The sequence below is a fragment of the Lolium perenne genome, chromosome 7, assembly GCF_019359855.2.
Source record: "Lolium perenne isolate Kyuss_39 chromosome 7, Kyuss_2.0, whole genome shotgun sequence".
Classification (NCBI taxonomy): Eukaryota; Viridiplantae; Streptophyta; class Magnoliopsida; order Poales; family Poaceae; genus Lolium; species Lolium perenne.
Genome location: NC_067250.2, coordinates 306,512,229 through 306,538,323, shown reverse-complemented (window position 1 = coordinate 306,538,323; position 26,095 = coordinate 306,512,229). Strand labels below are relative to the sequence as shown.

At 45.0% G+C, this 26,095-nt stretch overlaps 4 protein-coding genes across 4 annotated transcripts; 3 read left to right on the top strand and 1 right to left on the bottom strand.

The window, feature by feature from the left end:
• Positions 1-14,135: 14,135 nt before the first annotated feature.
• LOC127311868 (serine/threonine-protein kinase STY13) lies at positions 14,136-16,807 on the top strand. The gene is made up of 3 exons (XM_051342348.2): positions 14,136-14,281; positions 14,905-15,984; positions 16,064-16,807. The coding sequence occupies exons 2-3, from the start codon at positions 15,038-15,040 to the stop codon at positions 16,401-16,403; spliced, it is 1,287 nt and encodes a 428-aa protein (XP_051198308.1). The 5' UTR covers positions 14,136-14,281; positions 14,905-15,037; the 3' UTR covers positions 16,404-16,807.
• A 913-nt stretch (positions 16,808-17,720) lies between these two features.
• Positions 17,721-19,109, bottom strand: LOC139834013 (F-box/kelch-repeat protein At2g43270-like). The gene is made up of 2 exons (XM_071824396.1): positions 18,154-19,109; positions 17,721-17,742 (listed from the first exon to the last, which is right to left on the bottom strand). The coding sequence occupies exons 1-2, from the start codon at positions 19,107-19,109 to the stop codon at positions 17,721-17,723; spliced, it is 978 nt and encodes a 325-aa protein (XP_071680497.1).
• Positions 19,110-19,956: 847 nt separating this feature from the next.
• LOC127311869 (serine/threonine-protein kinase STY13) lies at positions 19,957-21,739 on the top strand. The gene is made up of 2 exons (XM_051342354.2): positions 19,957-20,916; positions 20,996-21,739. The coding sequence occupies exons 1-2, from the start codon at positions 19,973-19,975 to the stop codon at positions 21,333-21,335; spliced, it is 1,284 nt and encodes a 427-aa protein (XP_051198314.1). The 5' UTR covers positions 19,957-19,972; the 3' UTR covers positions 21,336-21,739.
• A 2,069-nt stretch (positions 21,740-23,808) lies between these two features.
• On the top strand, positions 23,809-25,750 carry LOC139829737 (serine/threonine-protein kinase STY13-like). Its single transcript, XM_071824644.1, has 2 exons — positions 23,809-24,909; positions 24,989-25,750. The coding sequence occupies exons 1-2, from the start codon at positions 23,966-23,968 to the stop codon at positions 25,326-25,328; spliced, it is 1,284 nt and encodes a 427-aa protein (XP_071680745.1). The 5' UTR covers positions 23,809-23,965; the 3' UTR covers positions 25,329-25,750.
• The last annotated feature ends 345 nt before the right edge of the window (positions 25,751-26,095 follow it).

Sequence of the window (26,095 nt, the reverse complement as noted above, 5' to 3'; positions counted from 1 at the left end):
TAGAAGGTTCTAGAAAAGTCCGGAAGAAACCACCAAGGAAGGTGGAGTCCACAAGGGACTCCACCTCCATGGCCGGCCAGCCCTAGTGGGGGTGGAGTCCCAAGTGGACTCCACCATAGGGGGCCGGCCACCCCCACATGGGAGGTGGGAATCCCACCTTTGGGTGGGAGTCCTAGTTGGGCTAGGTTTCCCCTCCTATGGAAGGTTTTGGTTTCGGGTCTTATTCGAAGACTTGGACACCAACACTTGGGATCCACCTATATAATGAGGGGCCAAGGGAGGGGGCCGGCCACCCCAAGACCATAAGCTGGCCGCCCCCCTTGAGTGGCCGGCCACCCCCTCCCAAACCCTAGCTTTGCTCCTCCACTTCATATTGCCCGCGTAGCTTAGCGAAGCTTCGCCGGACTTCTACACCGCCACCGACACCACGCCGTCGTGCTGTCGGATTCAAGAGGAGCTACTACTTCCGCTGCCCGCTGGAACGGGGAGGTGGACGTCGTCTTCATCAACAACCGAACGTGTGACCGAGTACGGAGGTGCTGCCCGTTCGTGGCGCCGAACCGATCGTGATCAAGATCTTCTACGCGCTTTTGCAAGCGGCAAGTGATCGTCTACCGCAGCAACAAGAGCCTCATCTTGTAGGCTTTGGAATCTCTTCAAGGGTGAGACTCGATACCCCCTCGTTGCTACTGTCTTCTAGATTGCATCTTGGCTTGGATTGCGTGTTCGCCGTAGGAAAATTTTTGTTTTCTATGCAACGTTATCCTACAGTGGTATCAGAGCCGTGTCTATGCATAGATGGTTGCACGAGTAGAACACAATGGTTTGTGGGCGTTGATGCTCCTGTTATCTTTAGTTTGAGTACTTTGCATCTTTATGGCATAGTGGGATGAAGCGGCTCGGACTAACTTTACATGACCGCGTTCATGAGACTTGTTCCTCGTTCGACATGCAACTTGTATTGCATAAGAGGCTTTGCGGGTGTCTGTCTCTCCTACTATAGTAAAGATTCAATTTACTCTTCTATTGAAAACATTAGTATCAACGTTGTGGTTCATGTTCGTAGGTAGATTAGATCTCTCTCGAAAACCCTAAACCACGTAAAATATGCAAACCAAATTAGAGACGTCTAACTTGTTTTTGGGGTTTGGTGATGTGATATGGCCATAATGTGATGATGAATATGTATGAGATGATCATTATTGTATTGTGGCAACCGGCAGGAGCCTTATGGTTGTCTTTAAATTTCATGTTGAGTAGTATTTCAAAGTAGTTGTAATAGTTGCTACATGGAGGACAATCATGAAGACGGCGCCATTGACCTTGACGCTACGCCGACGATGATGGAGATCATGCCCGAAGATGATGGAGATCATATCCGTGCTTTGGAGATGAAGATCAAAGGCGCAAAAACAAAAGGGCCATATCATATCACATATGAACTGCATGTGATGTTAATCCTTTTTATGCATCTTATTTTGCTTAGATCGCGACGGTAGCATTATAAGATGATCCCTCACTAAAATATCAAGATAATAAAGTGTTCATCCTTAGTAGCACCGTTGCCAAGTCTTGTCGTTTCGAAGCACCTCGTGATGATCGGGTGTGATAGACTCAATAAGTACATATGACGGGTGCAAGACAAGCTTTGCACATGCGGATACTAAGGTGGCCTTGACGAGCCTAGCATGTACAGACATGGTCTCGGAACACGTGATACCGAAAGGTAGAGCATGAATCATATGGTTGATATGATGAACACTTTGAGTGTTCGCCATTGAAATCACACCTTTTCTCGTGATGATCGGGTTTAGGTGCGGTGGATTTGGTTCGTGTGATCACTAAGACAATGCGAGGGATATTGTTTTGAGTGGGAGTTCACTTAGGTTTTTAATTATGTTGAATTAAAATTTGAACTCAATTTGTCATAAACTTAGTCTAAACTATTGCAAATATATGTTGTAGAGATGGCGTCCCCAATCAATTTTAATCGGTTCCTAGAGACAGAGAAACTTAAGAGCAACGGTAGCAACTTCACCGACTGGTTCCGTCATGTGAGGATCTTCCTCTCTGGCGGAAATCTGCAATTTGTGCTTGATGCACCGCTAGGTGACCCTCCTGCAGAAGATGAATCCGATGAAGTAAAAGTCGTTTACGCGACTCGGAAAACTCGGTACTCTCAAGTTCAGTGTGCCATCTGTGCGATCTGGAATCCGATCTTCAAAAACGTTTTGAGCACCATGATCCTCATGAGTTGATGAATGAGCTGAAAGCTATATTCGAGACTCATGCGGCCGTGGAATGCTATGAAGCATCGAAACATTTCTTCACCGTATGATGGAAGAAGGCAGCTCCGTTAGTGAGCACATGCTCGCCATGACCGGGCATGCGAAGAAACTCGATGACTTGGGAATAGTGATTCCTAACAGATCGGGATTAATCGTGTCCTTCAATCACTGCCACCAAGTTACAAGAACTTTGTGATGAACTACAATATGCGAGAACATGAACAAGGAGTTACCTCGAACTCTTTGGCATGCTAAAAGCTGGCGAGATTGAGATCAAGAAAGAGCACCAAGTGTTGATGGTCAACAAGACCACCAGTTTCAAGAAACAGGCAAGTCTAAGGGAAAATTCAAGAAGGGTGGCAAGAAAGCTGCCACGCCTCCTATGAAACCTAAGAACGGCCCTAAGCCCGATGCCGAGTGCTATTATCGCAAGGAGAAGGGACACCGGAAGCGTAATTGCTCCAAGTATCTCGGCTGATCCGAAGAGCGGCCTTGTCAAGAAGAAGAAAGAAGGTATATTTGATATACATGTTATAGATGTTCATTTCACTGGTTCTCGTTCTAGTACACTGGTATTTGATACTGGTTCGGTTGCTCATATTTGTAACTCGAAACAGAACTAAAGAATAAACGACAAGCTATTTGAAAGATGAAGTGATGATGCGCGTTGAAACGGATCCAAGGTCAATGTGATCGCAATCGGCACACTTCCTCTACATCTACCTTCGGGATTAGTTTTAAGCCTAAATAATTGCTATTATGTACCTGCGTTGAGCATGAACATTATATCTGGATCTTGTTTAATGCAAGACGGTTATTCATTCAAGTCTGAGAATAATGGTTGTTCTATTTTTATGAATAATATCTTTTATGGTCGAGCACCACAAAAGAATGGCTTATTTCTGTTAGATCTCGATAGTAGTGATACGCACATACATAACATTGATGCTAAGCGAATTAAACTTAATGATAATTCTACTTATATGTGGCATCGCTGCCTTGGTCATATTGGAGTGAAACGCATGAAGAAACTCCATACCGATGGATTACTTGAATCACTTGACTTTGAGTCACTTGATAGATGCGAAGCATGTCTAATGGGAAAAATGACAAAGACTCCATTTTCTGGTATGATGGAGCGAGCCATCGACTTATTGGAAATCATACATACCGATGTATGTGGACCAATGAGCGTAGCATCGCGCGGTGGTTATCGTTATGTTCTAACCTTCACAGATGATCTGAGTAGATATGGGTATATCTATTTCATGAAACATAAATCCGAAACTTTCGAGAAGTTTAAGGAATTTCAAAGTGAAGTAGAAAATCAACGTAACAAGAAGATCAAATTTCTACGATCTGATCGTGGAGGTGAATATCTGAGTTATGAGTTTGGCATGCATTTAAAGAAATGCGGAATACTTTCACAATTGACACCGCCGGGAACACCTCAACGAAATGGTGTGTCCGAACGTCGTAATCGAACTCTCTTAGATATGGTTCGTAGTATGATGTCTCTTACTGATTTGCCGTTATCATTTTGGAGTTATGCATTAGAGACAAAGCATTCACTTTAAATAGAGCACCATCAAAATCCGTAGAAACGACACCGTATGAATTATGGTTTAATAAGAAACCTAAGTCATCGTTCTGAAAGTTTGGGGTTGCGAAGCCTATGTAAAGAAGTTACAACCGGACAAGCTAGAACCCAAAGCGGAGAAATGCGTCTTCATAGGTTACCCTAAGGAAACTATAGGGTACACTTTCTATCACAGATCCGAAGGCAAAATCTTTGTTGCTAAGAACGGAACCTTTCTTGAGAAAGAATTTCTCACTAAAGAAGTGACTGGAAGAAAAGTAAAACTCGATGAGATTGATGAATCTATACTCGTTGATCGAGTAGCGCAAGATCGGAAGTTGTACTGCATCGCCTACACCGGCAACAGAGGAAGCTAATGATAATGATCATGAAACTTCGAACGAGGAAACTCTTGAACCTCGCAGATCGACAAGGGAACGTGCCACTCTGATTGGTATGATCCTTGTCTAAATGTCATGATTGTAGATAACAATGATGAGGACCCTGCGACATATGAAGAAGCGATGATGAGCCCAGATTCCAACAAATGGCAAGAAGCCATGAAATCCGAAATGGGATCCATGTATGATAACAAAGTATGGACTTTGGTAGACTTACCTGATAGCCGAAAGGCTGTCGAAAATAAATGGATCTTCAAGAGAAAAACAGAATCGATGGTAATATTATCGTCTATAAAGCTCGACTTGTCGCAAAGGGTTTCCGACAAATTCAAGGAGTTGACTACGATGAGACTTTCTCACCTGTAGCGAAGCTAAAATCTGTGAGGATTTTGTTAGCAATAGCTGCATTTTTCGATTATGAGATTTGGCAGATGGATGTCAAAACGGCGTTCCTTAATGGAGACATTGAGGAAGAGTTGTATATGGTACAACCCAAAGGTTTTGTCGATCCTCAAAATCTTGACAAAGTATGCAAACTTCAGCGTTCAATCTATGGACTGAAGCAAGCATCAAGAAGTTGGAACCAACGCTTTGATAAGGTGATCAAAGACTTCGGGTTTATACAGTGTCATGGAGAGGCCTGTATTTACAAGAAAGTGAGTGGGAGCTCTGTAGCATTCCTGATATTATATGTAGATGACATATTATTGATCGGGAATGATATAGAACTATTAAGCAGTTGTTAAGGGATATTTGAATAATAGTTTTTCAATGAAAGACCTTGGTGAAGCATCATATATATTAGGCATCAAGATTTATAGAGATAGATCAAGACGCCTAATAGGGCTATCACAGAGTACATATCTGGACAAGATTCTAAAGAAGTTTAGAATGGACGAAAGTAAGAAAGGGTTCTTACCTATGTTACCAGGCAAGGTATTGAGTAAAACTCAAGGACCGGCTACGGCAGAAGAAAGAGAAAGGATGAGTAACATCCCCTATGCTTCGGGCGAGGCTCTATTATGTATGCCATGCTATGTACAAGACCGGATATAGCACATGCTGTTAGTTTGACTAGCAGATATCAAAGTGATCCAGGAATGGAACACTGGACAGCGGTCAAGAATATCCTGAAGTACTTGAAAAGAACTAAGGATATGTTTCTTTGTTATGGAGGTGACCAAGAGCTCGTTGTAACAAGTTACACCGATGCAAGTTGGAACACCGATCCACGATGACTCTAAGTCACAATCTGGTACGTGTTTATATTGAATGGTGCTGCAGTAAGCTGGGCAAGCTCGAAGCGGTGCATGGTGGCGAAGTCTTCAACAGAATCAGAGTACATAGCGGCTTCGAGGCTTCATCGAAGCGGTATGGATGAAGAGGTTCATTGTAGAGCTCGGTGTGGTTCCTAGTGCATTGGACCCATTAATCATTTACTTGTGATAACATGGGTGCCATCGCCAATGCACAAGAGCCAAGGTCACACAAGAGGTCGAAGCATATCAAGCTGCGTTACCACTCGATTCGCGAGTACATCGAAGATGGAGAAGTAAAGATTTGCAAAGTACACACCGATCTGAATGTAGCAGATCCGTTGACTAAAGCTCTCCCTAGGGCAAAGCATGACCAACAGAATGCCATGGGTGTTAGGTATATTACAATGTAATCTAGATTATTGACTCTAGTGCAAGTGGGAGACTGAAGGAGATATGCCCTAGAGGCAATAATAAAGTGGTTATTATTTATATCTTTATGTTTATGATAAATGTTTATATATCATGCTAGAATTGTATTAACCGAAACATTAGTACATGTGTGATATGTAGACAAACAAGAAGTCCCTAGTATGCCTCTTAAACTAGCTTGTTGATTAATAGATGATTAGTTTCATAATCATGAACATTGGATGTTATTAATAACAAGGTTATGTCATTGTGTGAATGATATAATGGACACACCCAATTAAGCGTAGCATAAGATCTCGTCATTAAGTTATTTGCTATAAGCTTTTGATACATAGTTACCTAGTCCTTATGACCATGAGATCATGTAAATCACTTATACCGGAAAGGTACTTTGATTACACCAAACACCACTGCGTAAATGGGTGGCTATAAAGGTGGGATTAAGTATCCTAAAGTATGAGTTGAGGCATATGGATCAACGGTGGGATTTGTCCATCCCGATGACGGATAGATATACTCTGGGCCCTCTCGGTGGAATGTCGTCTAATGTCTTGCAAGCATATGAATGAGTTCATAAGAGACCACATACCACGGTGCGAGTAAAGAGTACTTGTCAGAGACGAGGTTGAACAAGGTATAGAGTGATACCGAAGATCAAACCTCGGACAAGTAAAATATCGCGAGACAAAGGGAATTTGTAATGTATGTGAATGGTTCATTCGATCACTAAAGTCATCGTTGAATATGTGGGAGCCATTATGGATCTCCAGATCCCGCTATTGGTTATTGGTCGGAGTGAGTACTCAACCATGTCCACATAGTTCTCGAACCGTAGGGTGACACACTTAAAGTTGGATGTTGAAATGGTAGTACTTGAATTATGGAATGGAGTTCGAATATTTGTTCGGAGTCCCGGATGAGATCCGGACATCACGAGGAGTTCGGAATGGTGGGAGAATAAGATTCATATATAGGATGTCATTTTATGTGAAATAAAATGTCGCAGAAGGTTCTATGGAAGGTTCTAGAAGGTTCTAGAAAAGTCCGGAAGAAACCACCAAGGAAGGTGGAGTCCACAAGGGACTCCACCTCCATGGCCGGCCAGCCCTAGTGGGGGTGGAGTCCCAAGTGGACTCCACCATAGGGGCCGGCCACCCCCACATGGGAGGTGGGAATCCCACCTTTGGGTGGGAGTCCTAGTTGGGCTAGGTTTCCCCCCTCCTATGGAAGGTTTTGGTTTCGGGTCTTATTCGAAGACTTGGACACCAACACTTGGGATCCACCTATATAATGAGGGGCCAAGGGAGGGGGCCGGCCACCCCAAGACCATAAGCTGGCCGCCCCCCTTGAGTGGCCGGCCACCCCCTCCCAAACCCTAGCTTTGCTCCTCCACTTCATATTGCCCGCGTAGCTTAGCGAAGCTCCGCCGGACTTCTACACCGCCACCGACACCACGCCGTCGTGCTGTCGGATTCAAGAGGAGCTACTACTTCCGCTGCCCGCTGGAACGGGGAGGTGGACGTCGTCTTCATCAACAACCGAACGTGTGACCGAGTACGGAGGTGCTGCCCGTTCGTGGCGCCGGAACCGATCGTGATCAAGATCTTCTACGCGCTTTTGCAAGCGGCAAGTGATCGTCTACCGCAGCAACAAGAGCCTCATCTTGTAGGCTTTGGAATCTCTTCAAGGGTGAGACTCGATACCCCCTCGTTGCTACTGTCTTCTAGATTGCATCTTGGCTTGGATTGCGTGTTCGCCGTAGGAAATTTTTTGTTTTCTATGCAACGTTATCCTACATTAGTTAGCGGCCCAATGTTCTTCTCTAACATTATGCATGCTCTAACCATTAAATGAGTGGTAAATATCCCTTACTTCAGACAAGACGAACATGCATAGCAACTCACATGATATTCAACAAAGAGTAGTTGATGGCGTCCCCAGGAACATGGTTATCGCACAACAAGCAACTTAATAAGACATAAAGTGCATAAGTACATATTCAATACCACAATAGTTTTTAGGCTATTTGTCCCATAAGCTATATATTGCAAAGGTGAATGATGGAAATTTTAAAGGTAGCACTCAAGCAATTTACTTTGGAATGGCGGAGAAATACCATGTAGTAGGTAGGTATGGTGGACACAAATGGCATAGTGGTTGGCTCAAGGATTTTGGATGCATGAGAAGTATTCCCTCTCGATACAAGGTTTAGGCTAGCAAGGTTATTTGAAACAAACACAAGGATGAACCGGTGCAGCAAAACTCACATAAAAGACATATTGTAAACATTATAAGACTCTACACCGTCTTCCTTGTTGTTCAAACTCTTAACTAGAAATTATCTAGACCTTAGAGAGACCAATTATGCAAACCAAATTTTAGCAAGCTCTATGTATTTCTTCATTAATGAGTGCAAAGTATATGATGCAAGAGCTTAAACATGAGCAGAACAATTGCCAAGTATCACATTATCCAAGACATTATAGCAATTACTACATGTAGCATTTCCCGATTCCAACCATATAACAATTTAACGAAGAAGAAACTTTCGCCATGAATATTATGAGTAAAGCCTAAGGACATATTTGTCCATATGCAACAGCGGAGCGTGTCTCTCTCCCACACAATGAATGCTAGGATCCATTTTATTCAAACAAAACAAAAACAAAAACAAACCGACGCTCCAAGCAAAGTACATAAGATGTGATGGAATAAAAATATAGTTTCACTAGAGGAACCTGATAATGTTGTCGATGAAGAAGGGGATGCCTTGGGCATCCCCAAGCTTAGACGCATGAGTCTTCTTGAAATATGCAGGGGTGAACCACCGGGGCATCCCCAAGCTTAGAGCTTTCACTCTCCTTGATCATATTGTATCATCTCCCTCTCTTGATCCTTGAAAACTTCCTCCACACCAAACTCAAAACAACTCATTAGAGGGTTTGTGCACAATTAAAATTTACATGTTCAGAGGTGACACAATCATTCTTAACACTTCTGGACATTGCACAAAGCTACTGAAAGTTAATGGAACAAAGAAATCCATCAAGCATAGCAAAACAGGCAATGCGAAATAAAAGGCAGAATCTGTCAAAACAGAACAGTTCATAAAGACGAATTTTATTGAGGCACCAGACTTACTCAAATGAAAATGCTAAAATTGAATGAAAGTTGCGTACATATCTGAGGATCACCCACGTAAATTGGCATAATTTTCTGAGTTACCTACAGAGAATTAGACCCAGATTCGTGACAGCAAAGAAATCTGTTTCTGCGCAGTAATCCAAATCTAGTATGAACCTTACTATCAACGACTTTACTTGGCACAACAATGCACAAAACTAAGATAAGGAGAGGTTGCTACAGTAGTAACAACTTCCAAGACTCAAATATAAAATAAAAGTACTGTAGTAAAAACATGGGTTGTCTCCCATAAGCGTTTTTCTTTAACGCCTTTCAGCTAGGCGCAGAAAGTGTGTATCAAGTGTTATCAAGAGACGAAGCATCAACATCATAATTTGTTCTAATGATAGAATCAAAAGGTAACTTCATTCTCTTTCTAGGGAAGTGTTCCATACCTTTCTTGAGAGGAAATTGATATTTAATATTACCTTCCTTCATATCAATGATAGCACCAACGATTCAAGAAAAGGTCTTCCCAATATAATGGGACAAGATGCATTGCATTCAATATCCAAGACAACAAAATCAACGGGGACAAGGTTATTGTTAACGGTAATGCGAACATTATCAACTCTCCCCAAAGGTTTCTTTGTAGAATTATCAGCAAGATTAACATCCAAATAACAATTTTTCAATGGTGGCAAGTCAAGCATATTATAGATTTTCTTAGGCATAACGGAAATACTTGCACCAAGATCACATAAAGCATTACAATCAAAGTCATTGACCTTCTCTTAATGATGGGCTCCCAACCATCCTCTAGCTTCCTAGGAATAGAAGTTTCGCGATTTAATTTCTCTTCTCTAGCTTTTATGAGAGCATTTGTAATATGTTTCGTGAAAGCCAAATTTATAGCACTAGCATTAGGACTCTTAGCAAGTTTTTGTAAGAACTTTATAACTTCAGAGATATGGAAATCATCAAAATCCAAACCATTATAATCTAAAGCAATGGGATCATCATCCCCAATGTTGGAAAAAATTTCAGCAGTTTTATCACAGGCAGTTTCAGCAGTTTTAGCAGTTCCAGGCAGTTTTTCGCGCTTTGCATTAGAAGTGGAAACATTGCCAACACCAATTATTTTACCATTAATAGTAGGAGGTGCAGCAACATGTGAAGCATTAGCATTACTAGTGGTGGTAATAGTCCAAACTTTAACTATTTTATCTTCTTTTTCATTTTCTTCTCTTTCCCACCTAGCACGCAATTCGGCCATCAATCTTATATTCTCATTAATTCTAACTTGGATGGCATTTGCTGTAGTAACAATTTTATTATTATGATTTTCATTAGGCATAATTTTTGATTTCAAAAGATCAACATCAGCAGCAAGACTATCGACTTTAGAAGCAAGTATATCAATTTTCCAAAGCTTTTCTTCAACAGATTTGTTAAAAGCAGTTTGAGTACTAATACATTCTTTAAGCATAGCTTCAAGTCCAGGGGGTGTGTTCCTATTATTGTTGTAAGAATTCCCATAAGAACTACCATAACCGTTACCATTATTATAAGGATATGGCCTATAGTTGTTACTAGAATTGTTCCGGTAAGCATTGTTGTTGAAATTATTATTTTTAATGAAGTTCACATCAACATGTTCTTCTTGAGCAACCAATGAAGCTAACGGAACATTATTAGGTTCAACATTAGTCGTACCATTCACAAGCATAGACATAATAGCATCAATCTTATCACTCAAGGAAGAGGTTTCTTCGACAGAATTTACCTTCTTACCTTGTGGAGCTCTTTCCGTGTGCCATTCAGAGTAATTAATCATCATATTATCAAGAAGCTTTGTTGCTTCACCAAGAGTGATGGACATAAAGGTACCTCCAGCAGCTGAATCCAATAGGTTCCGCGAAGAAAAATTTAGTCCTGCATAGAAGGTTTGGATGATCATCCAAGTAGTCAGTCCATGGGTTGGGCAATTTTTAACCAAAGATTTCATTCTTTCCCAAGCTTGTGCAACATGCTCATTATCCAATTGTTTAAAATTCATTATGCTACTTCTCAAAGATATAATTTTAGCAGGGGGATAATATCTACCAATAAAAGCATCCTTGCATTTAGTCCATGAATCAATACTATTGTTAGGTAGCGATAGCAACCAATCTTTAGCTCTTCCTCTTAATGAGAAAGGGAACAATTTTAATTTTATAATGTCACCATCTACATCCTTATACTTTTGCATTTCACATAATTCAACAAAGTTATTGAGATGGGCAGCAACATCATCCGAACTAACACCAGAAAATTGCTCTCGCATAACAAGATTCAGTAGAGCAGGTTTAATTTCAAAGAATTCTGCTGTAGTAGCAGGTGGAGCAATAGGTGTGCATAAGAAATCATTATTATTTGTAGTTGTGAAGTCACACAACTTAGTATTTTCAGGAGTACCCATTTTAGCAACAGTAAATAGAGCAAACTAGATAAAGTAAATGCAAGTAACTAATTTTTTTGTGTTTTTAATATAGCAAACAAGATAACAAATAAAGTAAAACTAGCAACTAATTTTTTTGTATTTTGATTTAGTGCAGCAAACAAAGTAGTAAATAAAATAAAGCAAGACAAAAACAAAGTAAAGAGATTGGATTGTGGAGACTCCCCTTGCAGCGTGTCTTGATCTCCCCGGCAACGGCGCCAGAAATTTGCTTGCTGCGCGTAGTTGATGTATGTCTTTCCGTTCAACACGCGTCCGTTGGGAACCCCAAGAGGAAGGTGTGATGCGTACAGCGGCAAGTTTCCCTCAGTAAGAAACCAAGGTTTATCGAACCAGTAGGAGCCAAGAAGCACGTTGAAGGTTGATGGCGGCGAGATGTAGTGCGGCGCAACACCAGGGATTCCGGCGCCAACGTGGAACCTGCACAACACAACCAAAGTACTTTGCCCGAACGAAACAGTGAGGTTGTCAATCTCACCGGCTTGCTGTAACAAAGGATTAAATGTATAGTGTGGATGATGATTGTTTGCAGAAAACAGTAGAACAAGTATTGCAGTAGATTGTATTCGATGTAAAGAATGGACCGGGGCCCACAGTTCACTAGAGGTGTCTCTCCCATAAGATAAATAGCATGTTGGGTGAACAAATTACAGTTGGGCAATTGACAAATAGAGAGGGCATGACAATGCACATACATGATATGATGAATATTGTGAGATTTAATTGGGCATTACGACAAAGTACATAGACCGCTATCCAGCATGCATCTATGCCTAAAAAGTCCACCTTCAGGTTATCATCCGAACCCCTTCCAGTATTAAGTTGAAAACAACAGACAATTGCATTAAGTATGGTGCGTAATGTAATCAATAACTACATCCTCGGACATAGCATCAATGTTTTATCCCTAGTGGCAACATCACATCCACAACCTTAGAACTTTCTGAAACTTTCCAAGATATAATGTATGCATGAATCCACTATCGAGCATAAATACTCCCTCTTGGAGTTAAGAGTAAAAACTTGGCCAGAGCCTCTACTAATAACGGAGAGCATGCAAGATCATAAACAACACATAGGTAATAGATTGATAATCAACATAACATAGTATTCTCTATCCATCAGATCCCAACAAACACAACATATAGCATTACAAATAGATGATCTTGATCATGTTAGGCAGCTCACAAGACCCGACAATGAAGCACATAAGGAGAAGACGACCATCTAGCTACTGCTATATATGGACCCATAGTCCAGGGGTGAACTACTCACTCATCACTCCGGAGGCGACCATGGCGGTGAAGAGTCCTCCGGGAGATGATTCCCCTCTCCGGCAGGGTGCCGGAGGCGATCTCCTGAATCCCCCGAGATGGGATTGGCGGCGGCGGCGTCTCTGAAAGGTTTTCCGTATCGTGGCTCTCGGTACTGGGGGTTTCGCGACGAAGACTATATGTAGGCGGAAGAGATAGGTCGGGGGGCCACACGAGGGCCCCACACAGTAGGTCGGTGCGGCCAAGGGCTGGGCCGCGCCGCCCTGGTGTCTGGGAACCTCGTGGCCCCACTTCGTGACTCCTTCGGTCTTCTGGAAGCTTCGTGTGAAAATAGGTCCCTGGGCGTTGATTTCGTCCAATTCCGAGAATATTTCCTTACTAGGATTTCTGAAACCAAGAACAGCAGAAAACAGCAACTGGCTCTTCGGCATCTCGTTAATAGGTTAGTGCCGGAAAATGCATAAATATGACATAAAGTATGCATAAAACATGTAGATATCATCAATAATGTTGCATGGAACATAAAAAATTATCGATACGTCGGAGTAGGGCTAGCTGGTGCTATCTGCTGAGAGGCTGCACAACCCTGTCTCTTTCTCTGTCCGGCCATGGAAACGAGGGGAGAAGAAGGGGCGATGCGGTGTTCTCGACCAGGCGGCGCCAGCTCTATCTCTGGTGGTTCTTCGACAAGCGCAACCACGCAGTCGGCACCATGGCCGCTGCGATCTATAGCCGACAAGGCGACTGCTACTCAACCTGGAGCTCGACGCCTCCTCGCAGCCAAGTGATTCATTCCCGGCGGCTTGGAGGTAGCCAGGGGAGGCGGTTTTTCGCCGGAAGAAGGATTTCGAGCATCTTCTCCCAGCTCCTCGGCGGCGACGCTTCGAGGATGCCGGCGAGCGGTGGCGGTGAAGCTCCAGGACCTGTTTTGTTCTGCGGTGTGTTTTGTAAATTTACAAGCCCTATCCTTAAATACTAGGTTCTTTAGGGCTAGTGTTGTTAAGGGCATGTATGCAATTTGTACCAGTCACGTGTCACTTTAATGGAATGCCACCTTCTGTTTAAAAAAAAAACACTATTTACATACTCCGGGCTTCTGTTGAAATCATTTTGTGTATTTATCCAGGCTTTCTACGAGGCCGAGGTACCTGGCCCTGTAACAAAGAGTTGGGCCTTTGGGATGCGCCGTGTTATCCTCGGCAGCAGAAGAGTGAAAAAAGGGAGGGAGGGGCAGAACCGGAAGAAAAGCCAGTGAGCTGTTCCTCTCGGTCTCTGTCTCTCCTCTCCCCCACTCCCGACTTCCTGCCCCGAGTCGTCGCCTCGCAGCACGCCAATCCCCGCCCGCCCATCCCTCCCCGGATTCTCCACCGTCCAATCGCCTCCGCCGCCGGGCCCCTCCGCCGCCGGGCCCCTCAGCTCCCGCCCCAGGTACGTGCCCCGCGCGCGCCCTGCCCGCCCAGCTCCAGGCTGCTTGCTTGCTTTCTTGCTAGGGTTGCGCCTGGACATTTCTTGTCGGCTGCCGCCGTTCCGTGAGCTGGCGACGAGTCCATGTCTCTCGGTTGCTGCTCCTGCTTGCTGAATTTCGGAGGCGATTAGTGATCTTGGCAGGGGGTGTAGTCCGTCCGTGAATTGCTGTTATCTTCGTGCGGGGCCGTGCAGGTTAGGCTAGTTTGGGGAGGAATGCGTCGGTAGGGAAGCTTCGCTGCCACGTCTTAGTATCATCTGCGGGTCGTTCGCGTGAGTGAAACTCGGATATGCATCGAGAAAGTTTTAATTTTGCTCCCGGCTGGAGTTTTGGGACCTGCAGTCTCAGACCTCAGCTTCAGAAATGTAGAAAGGGGGAAATTAACCTTAGGTTCGTTCGTGTGAGTGAAGCTTTGGTTTGTATCAAGAAACTTCAGTTTTTCTGCTTGATGGATATTTTTGGCTCTGCAGTACTCACACCGAGCTATAGGCAGTGGCAAACTTACCTAAGTTATGCAGGTTATCTATGTGGTGTGCATGTTATTAGATAGCATGTTTAACATTATGTGGCTTGGTTATACATGCAGGGAACAGTGGGGGCGCTGAGGAGGACATTCTTTTGCTGGACAAGGGATACTTATCAGAAACTCTGCTATATTAGCACCTGCCGGAAAACGGATACTTTCCAGAAACTCTGCTACTAGCGTTAGGTATTTGAAGATGATCGAGGGGGCAAGATTTCACAATATGCTAGGCGGCGGTGGCGGTATGGGCGGCGGCGGTGGCAGGGGAAAGCTGGAAAAAGAGAGCAACGGCTTCTACGACATGCCGTACTACCACAAGGTCGGGGAGAGTTCCCACATGTCGGTGGATAGCTCCGACAACATGAACTCGATGAACTTCGTTGGCGGCTCGGTTGCCATGTCGGTGGACAACAGCAGCGTGGCCTCGAACGAGTCGCGCACCGTCATGCTCAACCACCCGGGCCTGCGTGATGCGCCGACGCCAAACTATTCTGTCTGCAACAGCGTCATCTACCCGAACCGGGCTGCTGCATCTGTTCTGAAGGAGGATGCGTTGGCTCGGGTTTTGATGGACCCAACTCATCCGACGGAGATACTTACTAATTACGAGGAGTGGACCATTGATCTGGGGAAGCTGGACATGGGAGCTCCTTTTGCTCAAGGGGCCTTTGGGAAGCTATATCGGGGAACTTACAATGGGGAAGATGTTGCCATTAAGCTGCTGGAGAAGCCTGAGAATGATCTAGAGAGAGCACAGTTGATGGAACAGCAATTTGTGCAAGAAGTGATGATGTTGTCAACATTGAGGCACCCAAATATTGTGAGGTTCATCGGGGCATGCAGGAAGTCGATTGTTTGGTGTATCATTACCGAGTACGCAAAAGGTGGCTCTGTCAGGCAGTTCCTTGCCCGCCGGCAGACCAAGTCTGTGCCCCTGAGATTGGCAGTGAAACAGGCACTTGATGTTGCCCGGGGGATGGCATATGTGCATGCCCTGGGGTCTATTCACAGGGATCTGAAATCAGACAACCTTCTAATTTCAGCGGACAAATCAATCAAAATTGCTGACTTTGGAGTTGCTCGAATTGAGGTAAAAACCGAGGGAATGACTCCAGAGACGGGGACATACCGCTGGATGGCACCGTAAGTCAATTGCCACCACTACAGATATTTTAATTGTGCAAATACCTGCCGATCATTCTTATGTCTTGTGTGTTTACAGGGAGATGATCCAGCACAGGCCTTATGATCATAAAGTCGATGTGTATAGCTTTGGGATTGTCTTGTGGGAGCTCATGACTGGCATGCTCCCCTTCACAAACATGACGGCTGTTCAGGCAGCCTTTGCTGTCGTAAACAAGAATGCTCGTCCTCCAATCCCACAAGATTGTCTTCCTTCTCTAAGCCATATCATGACTCGCTGCTGGGATGCAAATCCTGAAGTCCGCCCGTCATTTAACGAGGTCGTCACCATGCTTGAGACTGCTGAGATGGAAGTCGTTAGCAATGTCCGTAAAGCACGGTTCCGCTGCTGTATCTCTGAGCCCATGACCACGGACTAAGATTAGTGCAGGATCCATAGTACCAGAAATGAAAAAGGGGAAGAAGAAAGAGAGTGAGTGAGAAAGGAGATGGTGCAATCTCGATGTATAGGCCACACTGATGCACTCGGGGTTTGTGTGCCGATCCCAAGGTCTGATCCCTGTGCTAAGGTTTCTTACACTGCTGCTTTCTATCTTGTCTTAGCTGCATGGGTTGGGGTGATTGCTTGTCAAATATGGATGCTACTTTGTACTGTTTTTTTGGGAGGATGCTATCTGGTATTGTTAGCAATGATCTATCGTATGTATTCTCGAAAACAAAAGAGCTGTCGTGTGTTAATAACAGCTGCATATTCGAGTTGCCTTCTAGCCATTGTGTAATTGTGTGTTCATTGTCTGAAATTTCGAGCTACCTGAGGTTATTATCTCCTGGTTTTGTTGATTGGAGGCGACTATAAGTATTGCAGTTCGTGTGCCACTAAGTCTACTTCATATTATTCTCATCTGATTATTTGTCTTTCTGGATAAACTATTGTATGCGTCGAGATTGCTGTCTATCTACCTCTATGTGCTTGTTCATAATGTATTGCTGAGTCGAGATTGCTGTTTGTCTACCTGCTCTTGTTTGTCTACCTGCTCTTCAGTTCAGAGTTTGCTGGGATGACACAAGACCTGACCGATGGCCTGCTGGGTCATTTACTGTCTTTGTCAAAAGCTCCAAAGTGTACTGACGGTCATTTACTTACTCTCTTTCTGGATCATTTACTGCATTGATAAAAGCTCTAAACCGAAATGAACTGCTGGGTCGAGAATGGTCGCCTATTTCTGCTTCGGTTCAGCCTGCTGGGCCGACACCGAACCATATCAATTTACGGCGATCTCCATGTTCTATGCCATCGAGCAGTATTACTGACATATGGTAAATACGTACGTACGTGTTCAACTCCGATTCCAGCTCAATAAATCATAGCAATTCCAAAGGAATAGCGATTCAAGCGCTATGCTGTGTCACTTGGATTTGTTCATAGAGATCTGAAGTCATAAATCCTCTAATTCAGCAGACAAATCAATCAAGGTTGCAGACATTGGAGTTGCTTGAATTTACCAACCGCTCGAAGTCAATTGCGACCAGTAACATGTTTTATATGTGAAAATTTCTGTCAAATATGCGTATGTCTTCCTTCTTTAGAAGGGAATTTGAGGCATGTCAAGCCCTATTAAGCATTGCATCAAAATAAACCATATGCTCCTTTGCATCAAAATAAACCAATTACTACATCATGAGTGGGCATCGAGTGGAATAACAGACAATGACAATGATGTTGCATGGAACCGAAACTATGAATGATGGGCTTCCAACCTGAACACAGTAAAGCCAAAACATTAAAAAAACACTAAAACTCATCTCTGAAACCGTAATCAAATCATTTATTTTTTCAATCAAAGTTCACAAAATCAGACTCAACCCATATATTGGTGTTTTCCCATGGGAATTCTCTTAACTGATTACATCGTTAGCAGACGACTTTTAAACTAGATTGGAACTAAGGTTGGAATATAAGGGATTACATCAAAGCCGTTGAAAGTTGTGTTCGAGCATTCAAAAACCGTGTCGGTGTCGGGGTTGTGATACTTCAAGGTTTTCATGCCTATCATATGCTTAGAACCTTCACTAATATGTCGCCAAAGGAAGTGTGATGTGCGTCGAAACACATTCCGGTCATCGAACGCACTTGTACATAGCGGAAAGTTGAGTACATGACGTCGAAACCATCGTGGCAGATTGACATCCTCGCAGATCCATATCTCGACGGACTCGTCCTTTCGACATGCCAGAGCTAGCTCGCCGTGCAGCTCAGCTAGTCTAGACTCATCGTGGTGGGGCCCAGGATACCATTGGGGTCCTGCCATGATGCTGAATAACTCATCTTCCAAGCCAAAGCGGACAAAGCTTGTCTCGCGTGCAAAATACCTACTATAATACCCAGACACCCTATGTTCGACCGTTAAAATCAAGGATCCCTTGAAAAAGGTCGCCGTCCGTCCATTTATAAAAGGGTGCGGCGGCTTGGCAGCAGTCTCACGCCAACAATGGTCCTCCCCGACCGTAAACACCTCCATCCCCAAGCTATAGGACTCAACATAGAAGAGATGAGCGATTTTGTAGGCGCCTGAGCTAGGGTTGCGCCCGAAGCCGTATACGTTCGGGCATCCAGTGACGGAGTTGTTGGGGCTTTGTGGCAGCGTCAGCCTGCGTCGCGTGGCCGGGTTGAGCACATGCACGGCACCCTTGGATTCTGGCAGCATGATGAGGCCATCACAATGCGCGAACCCATGCCTCGTGTCCCAAAAAGTCTCCACGGGGAACCAGGCCATGTCGTGCACGAGCGTCGCCACACCATCTTGCCGCTGGTTTTCCTCCCACAGGTACAACCCCGGGGTTGCGTAGTCGTTCATGAGGTCCTCGTCCTCGTCGGGGTGGACGATTGTGATGTATGGTGCAATGAGGAGGCTGGATGGACTCCTCTTTTGCTGTCGAAGTCGGCGGGTGTGCGCCTCGGAGAAGGAGGTGTCGCCAGAGACGGTGTCCCTCCATTCCTTGCACACGCACCTGAACCGCAGCAGCGACTTGACGGGCAATCGGACGAGGATCTCCCACACGATCAGCTCCTGAGGCAGGTACGGCGTCGACGGCAGCCTCCTCGTCTCGTCGTCCTCGACATCCATGGCCAGATTCATCGATCGAACTACAAACACCTCCCCAATTTCTAATTCGTGCTTGGCACCGTGTTGTCTCTGGCAGTGCTCACCTGTCTCGCTCGTCCGATCTAGATCGTACGGTCGAACAGTTTAACCCGCACGTGGCTCTTGTCTTGTCCACAGAAATCTTATCCACGCCCCACCTAGCCCCCATGAGGGCATGGCCAATGCATAGCCATAGGGGTGTTGCCTCACAGCTTTATCTTGGTTCGGGTGGTCCAAATTAGGTTCGGATAAGGAGGCAGTCTCTTCATCAGGAGGCAACCTCTTCAGCCATAAAGTGGAAAATGTGAGAGAGAAAGAGAAAAACCAAATTAGCTTTTGAGAGAAAGGCATATTAATGAGACCATAACATGGCATGCATATGTCAAAAGTTTTATCCAAGCCTAGTTGGACAGTGATGACGCGTAAAGCACACGCTCGTTGGGAACCCCAAGTGGAAGGTGTGATGCGTACAGCAGCAAGTTTCCCTCAGTAAGAAACCAAGGTTTATCGAACCAGTAGGAGTCAAGAAGCACGTCGAAGGTTGATGGCGGCGGGATGTAATGCGGCGCAACACCAGGGATTCCGGCGCCAACGTGGAACCTGCACAACACAACCAAAGTACTTTGACCCAACGAAACAGTGAGGTTGTCAATCTCACCGGCTTGCTGTAACAAAGGATTAGATGTATAGTGTGGATGATGATTGTTTGCAGAAAACAGTAGAACAAGTATTGTATTTAATGTAAAAGAATGGACCGGGGTCCACAGTTCACTAGAGGTGTCTCTCCCATAAGATAAATAGCATGTTGGGTGAACAAATTACTTACTAGCGTTACATATTTGAAGATGATCGGGGGGGCAAGATTTCACAATATGCTGGGCGGTGGCGGCATGGGTGGCGGCGGTGGCAGGGGAAAGCTGGAGAACGAGAGCAACGGCTTCTACGACATGCCGTACTACCACAAGGTCGGGGAGAGCTCCCACATGTCGGTGGATAGCGCGGACAACATGAACTCGATGAACTTTGTGGGCGGCTCGGTCGCCATGTCGGTGGACAACAGCAGCGTGGCCTCGAACGAGTCGCGCACCGTCATGCTCAACCACCCGGGCCTCCGTGATGCGCCGACGCCAAACTATTCGGTCTGCAACAGCGTCATCTACCCGAACCGGGCTGCTGCATCTGTTCTCAAGGAGGATGCGTTGGCTCGGGTTTTGATGGACCCGACTCATCCGACGGAGATACTTACGAATTATGAGGAGCGGACCATTGATCTGGGGAAGCTGGACATGGGAGCTCCTTTTGCTCAAGGGGCCTTTGGGAAGCTATATCGGGGAACGTACAATGGGGAAGATGTTGCCATTAAGCTGCTGGAGAAGCCTGAGAATGATTTAGAGAGAGCACAGTTGATGGAACAGCAATTTGTGCAAGAAGTGATGATGTTGTCAACATTGAGGCACCCAAATATTGTGAGGTTCATCGGGGCATGCAGGAAGTCGATTGTTTGGTGTATCATTACCGAGTACGCAAAAGGTGGCTCTGTCAGGCAGTTCCTTGCCCGCCGGCAGACCAAGTCTGTGCCCCTGAGATTGGCAGTGAAACAGGCACTTGATGTTGCCCGGGGGATGGCATATGTGCATGCCCTGGGGTCTATTCACAGGGATCTGAAATCAGACAACCTTCTAATTTCAGCGGACAAATCAATCAAAATTGCTGACTTTGGAGTTGCTCGAATTGAGGTAAAAACCGAGGGAATGACTCCAGAGACGGGGACATACCGCTGGATGGCACCGTAAGTCAATTGCCACCACTACAGATATTTTAATTGTGCAAATACCTGCCGATCATTCTTATGTCTTGTGTGTTTACAGGGAGATGATCCAGCACAGGCCTTATGATCATAAAGTCGATGTGTATAGCTTTGGGATTGTCTTGTGGGAGCTCATGACTGGCATGCTCCCCTTCACAAACATGACGGCTGTTCAGGCAGCCTTTGCTGTCGTAAACAAGAATGCTCGTCCTCCAATCCCACAAGATTGTCTTCCTTCTCTAAGCCATATCATGACTCGCTGCTGGGATGCAAATCCTGAAGTCCGCCCGTCATTTAACGAGGTCGTCACCATGCTTGAGACTGCTGAGATGGAAGTCGTTAGCAATGTCCGTAAAGCACGGTTCCGCTGCTGTATCTCTGAGCCCATGACCACGGACTAAGATTAGTGCAGGATCCATAGTACCAGAAATGAAAAAGGGGAAGAAGAAAGAGAGTGAGTGAGAAAGGAGATGGTGCAATCTCGATGTATAGGCCACACTGATGCACTCGGGGTTTGTGTGCCGATCCCAAGGTCTGATCCCTGTGCTAAGGTTTCTTACACTGCTGCTTTCTATCTTGTCTTAGCTGCATGGGTTGGGGTGATTGCTTGTCAAATATGGATGCTACTTTGTACTGTTTTTTTGGGAGGATGCTATCTGGTATTGTTAGCAATGATCTATCGTATGTATTCTCGAAAACAAAAGAGCTGTCGTGTGTTAATAACAGCTGCATATTCGAGTTGCCTTCTAGCCATTGTGTAATTGTGTGTTCATTGTCTGAAATTTCGAGCTACCTGAGGTTATTATCTCCTGGTTTTGTTGATTGGAGGCGACTATAAGTATTGCAGTTCGTGTGCCACTAAGTCTACTTCATATTATTCTCATCTGATTATTTGTCTTTCTGGATAAACTATTGTATGCGTCGAGATTGCTGTCTATCTACCTCTATGTGCTTGTTCATAATGTATTGCTGAGTCGAGATTGCTGTTTGTCTACCTGCTCTTGTTTGTCTACCTGCTCTTCAGTTCAGAGTTTGCTGGGATGACACAAGACCTGACCGATGGCCTGCTGGGTCATTTACTGTCTTTGTCAAAAGCTCCAAAGTGTACTGACGGTCATTTACTTACTCTCTTTCTGGATCATTTACTGCATTGATAAAAGCTCTAAACCGAAATGAACTGCTGGGTCGAGAATGGTCGCCTATTTCTGCTTCGGTTCAGCCTGCTGGGCCGACACCGAACCATATCAATTTACGGCGATCTCCATGTTCTATGCCATCGAGCAGTATTACTGACATATGGTAAATACGTACGTACGTGTTCAACTCCGATTCCAGCTCAATAAATCATAGCAATTCCAAAGGAATAGCGATTCAAGCGCTATGCTGTGTCACTTGGATTTGTTCATAGAGATCTGAAGTCATAAATCCTCTAATTCAGCAGACAAATCAATCAAGGTTGCAGACATTGGAGTTGCTTGAATTTACCAACCGCTCGAAGTCAATTGCGACCAGTAACATGTTTTATATGTGAAAATTTCTGTCAAATATGCGTATGTCTTCCTTCTTTAGAAGGGAATTTGAGGCATGTCAAGCCCTATTAAGCATTGCATCAAAATAAACCATATGCTCCTTTGCATCAAAATAAACCAATTACTACATCATGAGTGGGCATCGAGTGGAATAACAGACAATGACAATGATGTTGCATGGAACCGAAACTATGAATGATGGGCTTCCAACCTGAACACAGTAAAGCCAAAACATTAAAAAAACACTAAAACTCATCTCTGAAACCGTAATCAAATCATTTATTTTTTCAATCAAAGTTCACAAAATCAGACTCAACCCATATATTGGTGTTTTCCCATGGGAATTCTCTTAACTGATTACATCGTTAGCAGACGACTTTTAAACTAGATTGGAACTAAGGTTGGAATATAAGGGATTACATCAAAGCCGTTGAAAGTTGTGTTCGAGCATTCAAAAACCGTGTCGGTGTCGGGGTTGTGATACTTCAAGGTTTTCATGCCTATCATATGCTTAGAACCTTCACTAATATGTCGCCAAAGGAAGTGTGATGTGCGTCGAAACACATTCCGGTCATCGAACGCACTTGTACATAGCGGAAAGTTGAGTACATGACGTCGAAACCATCGTGGCAGATTGACATCCTCGCAGATCCATATCTCGACGGACTCGTCCTTTCGACATGCCAGAGCTAGCTCGCCGTGCAGCTCAGCTAGTCTAGACTCATCGTGGTGGGGCCCAGGATACCATTGGGGTCCTGCCATGATGCTGAATAACTCATCTTCCAAGCCAAAGCGGACAAAGCTTGTCTTGCTAGGGTTGCGCCTGGACATTTCTTGTCGGCTGCCGTCGTTCCGTGAGCTGGCGACGAGTCCATGTCTCTCGGTTGCTGCTCCTGCTTGCTGAATTTCGGAGGCGATTAGTGATCTCGGCAGGGGGCGTAGTCCGTGAATTGCTGCCATGTTCGTGCGAGGCCGTGTAGGTTAGGCTAGTTTGGGGAGGAATGCGTCGGTAGGGAAGCTTCGCTGCCACGTCTTAGTATCATCTGTGGGTCGTTCGCGTGAGTGAAGCTCGGGTATGCATCGAGAAAGCTTTAATTTTGCTCCCGGCTGGAATTTTGGGACCTGCAGTCTCACACCTTAGCTGAAGAAATGTAGAAAGGGGCAAATTTACCTTAGGTTCCTTCGTGTGAGTGAAGCCTTGGTTTGTACCAAGAAACTTCAGTTTTGCTGCTTCATGGATATTTTAGGCCCTGCAGTACTCACACTCAGCTATACGCAGGGGCAAATTTACCTCAAGTTATGCAGGTTACATAGTGTGCATGTTATTACATAGCAATGTTTAACATTCCATGGTTGGTTATATATGCAGGGAACAGTGGGGGCGCTGAGGAGGACATTCTCTTGCTGGACAAGGGATACTTATCAGAAACTCTGCTATATTACCATCTGCCAGAAAAGGGACACTTTCCAGAAACTCTGCTACTAGCGTTACATATTTGAAGATGATCGAGGGGGCAAGATTTCACAATATGCTAGGCGGCGGCGGCATGGGTGGCGGCGGTGGCAGGGGAAAGCTGGAAAACGAGAGCAACGGCTTCTACGACATGCCGTACTACCACAAGGTCGGGGAGAGCTCCCACATGTCTGTGGATAGCGCGGACAACATGAACTCGATGAACTTTGTGGGTGGCTCGGTCGCCATGTCGGTGGACAACAGCAGCGTGGCCTCGAACGAGTCGCGCACCGTCATGCTCAACCACCCGGGCCTCCGTGATGCTCCGACGCCAAACTATTCTGTCTGCAACAGCGTCATCTACCCGAACCGGGCTGCTGCGTCTGTTCTGAAGGAGGATGCGTTGGCTCGGGTTTTGATGGACCCGACTCATCCGACGGAGATACTTACTAATTACGAGGAGTGGACCATTGATCTGGGGAAGCTGGACATGGGAGCTCCTTTTGCTCAAGGGGCCTTTGGGAAGCTATACCGGGGAACGTACAATGGGGAAGATGTTGCCATTAAGCTGCTGGAGAAGCCTGAGAATGACCTAGAGAGAGCGCAATTGATGGAACAGCAATTTGTGCAGGAAGTGATGATGTTGTCGACATTGAGGCACCCAAATATTGTAAGGTTCATCGGGGCATGCAGGAAGTCGATTGTTTGGTGTATCATTACAGAGTACGCAAAAGGTGGCTCTGTCAGGCAGTTCCTTGCCCGAAGGCAGACCAAGTCCGTGCCCCTGAGATTGGCTGTGAAACAGGCACTTGATGTTGCCCGGGGAATGGCATATGTGCATGCCCTGGGGTCTATTCACAGGGATCTGAAGTCAGACAACCTTCTAATTTCAGCAGACAAATCAATCAAGATTGCTGACTTTGGAGTTGCTCGAATTGAGGTAAAAACCGAGGGAATGACTCCAGAGACGGGGACATACCGCTGGATGGCACCGTAAGTCAATTGCCACCACTACAGATATTTTAATTGTGCAAATACCTGCCGATCATTCTTATGTCTTGTGTGTTTACAGGGAGATGATCCAGCACAGGCCTTATGATCACAAAGTCGATGTATATAGCTTTGGGATTGTCTTGTGGGAGCTCATGACCGGCATGCTCCCCTTCACAAACATGACGGCTGTTCAGGCAGCCTTTGCTGTCGTAAACAAGAATGCCCGTCCACCAATCCCACAAGATTGTCTGCCTTCTCTAAGCCACATCATGACTCGCTGTTGGGACGCAAATCCTGAAGTCCGCCCGTCATTTAACGAGGTTGTGACCATGCTTGAGACTGCCGAGATGGAAGTCGTTAGCAATGTCCGTAAAGCACGGTTCCGCTGCTGTATCTCCGAGCCCATGACCACCGACTAAGATTAGTGCAGGATCCATAGTACCAGAAATGAAAAAGGGGAAGAAGAATGAGAGTGAGTGAGAAAGGAGACGGTGCAATCTCGATGTATAGGCCACACTGATGCACTCGGGATTTGTGTGCCGATCCCAAGGTCTGATCCCTGTGCTAAGGTTTCTTACACTGCTGCATTCTATCTTGTCTTAGCTGCATGGGTTGGGGTGATTGCTTGTCAAATATGGATGCTACTTTGTACTGTTTTTTTTGGGAGGATGCTATCTGGTATTGTTAGCAATGACCTATGGTATGTATTCTCGAAAACAAAAGAGCTGTCGTGTGTTAATAACAGCTGCATATTCGAGTTGCCTTCTAGCCATTGTGTAATTGTGTGTTCATTGTCTGAAATTTCGAGCTACCTGAGGTTATTATCTCCTGGTTTTGTTGATTGGAGGCGACTACAAGTATTGCAGTTCGTGTGCCACCAAGTCTACTTCATATTATTCTCATCTGATTATTTGTCTTTCTGGATAAACTATTGTCTGCGTCGAGATTGCTGTCTGTCTACCTCTATGTGCTTGTTCATAATGTACAACTGAGTCGAGATTGCTGTTTGTCTACCTGTTCTTCAGTTCAGAGTTTGCTGGGATGACACAAGACCTGACCGATGGCCTGCTGGGTCATTTACTGTCTTTGTCAAAAGCTCCAAACTGTACTGCCGGGTCATTTACTTACTGTCTTTCTGGATCATTTACTGCATTGATAAAAGCTCTAACTCTCTAAGCCGAAATGA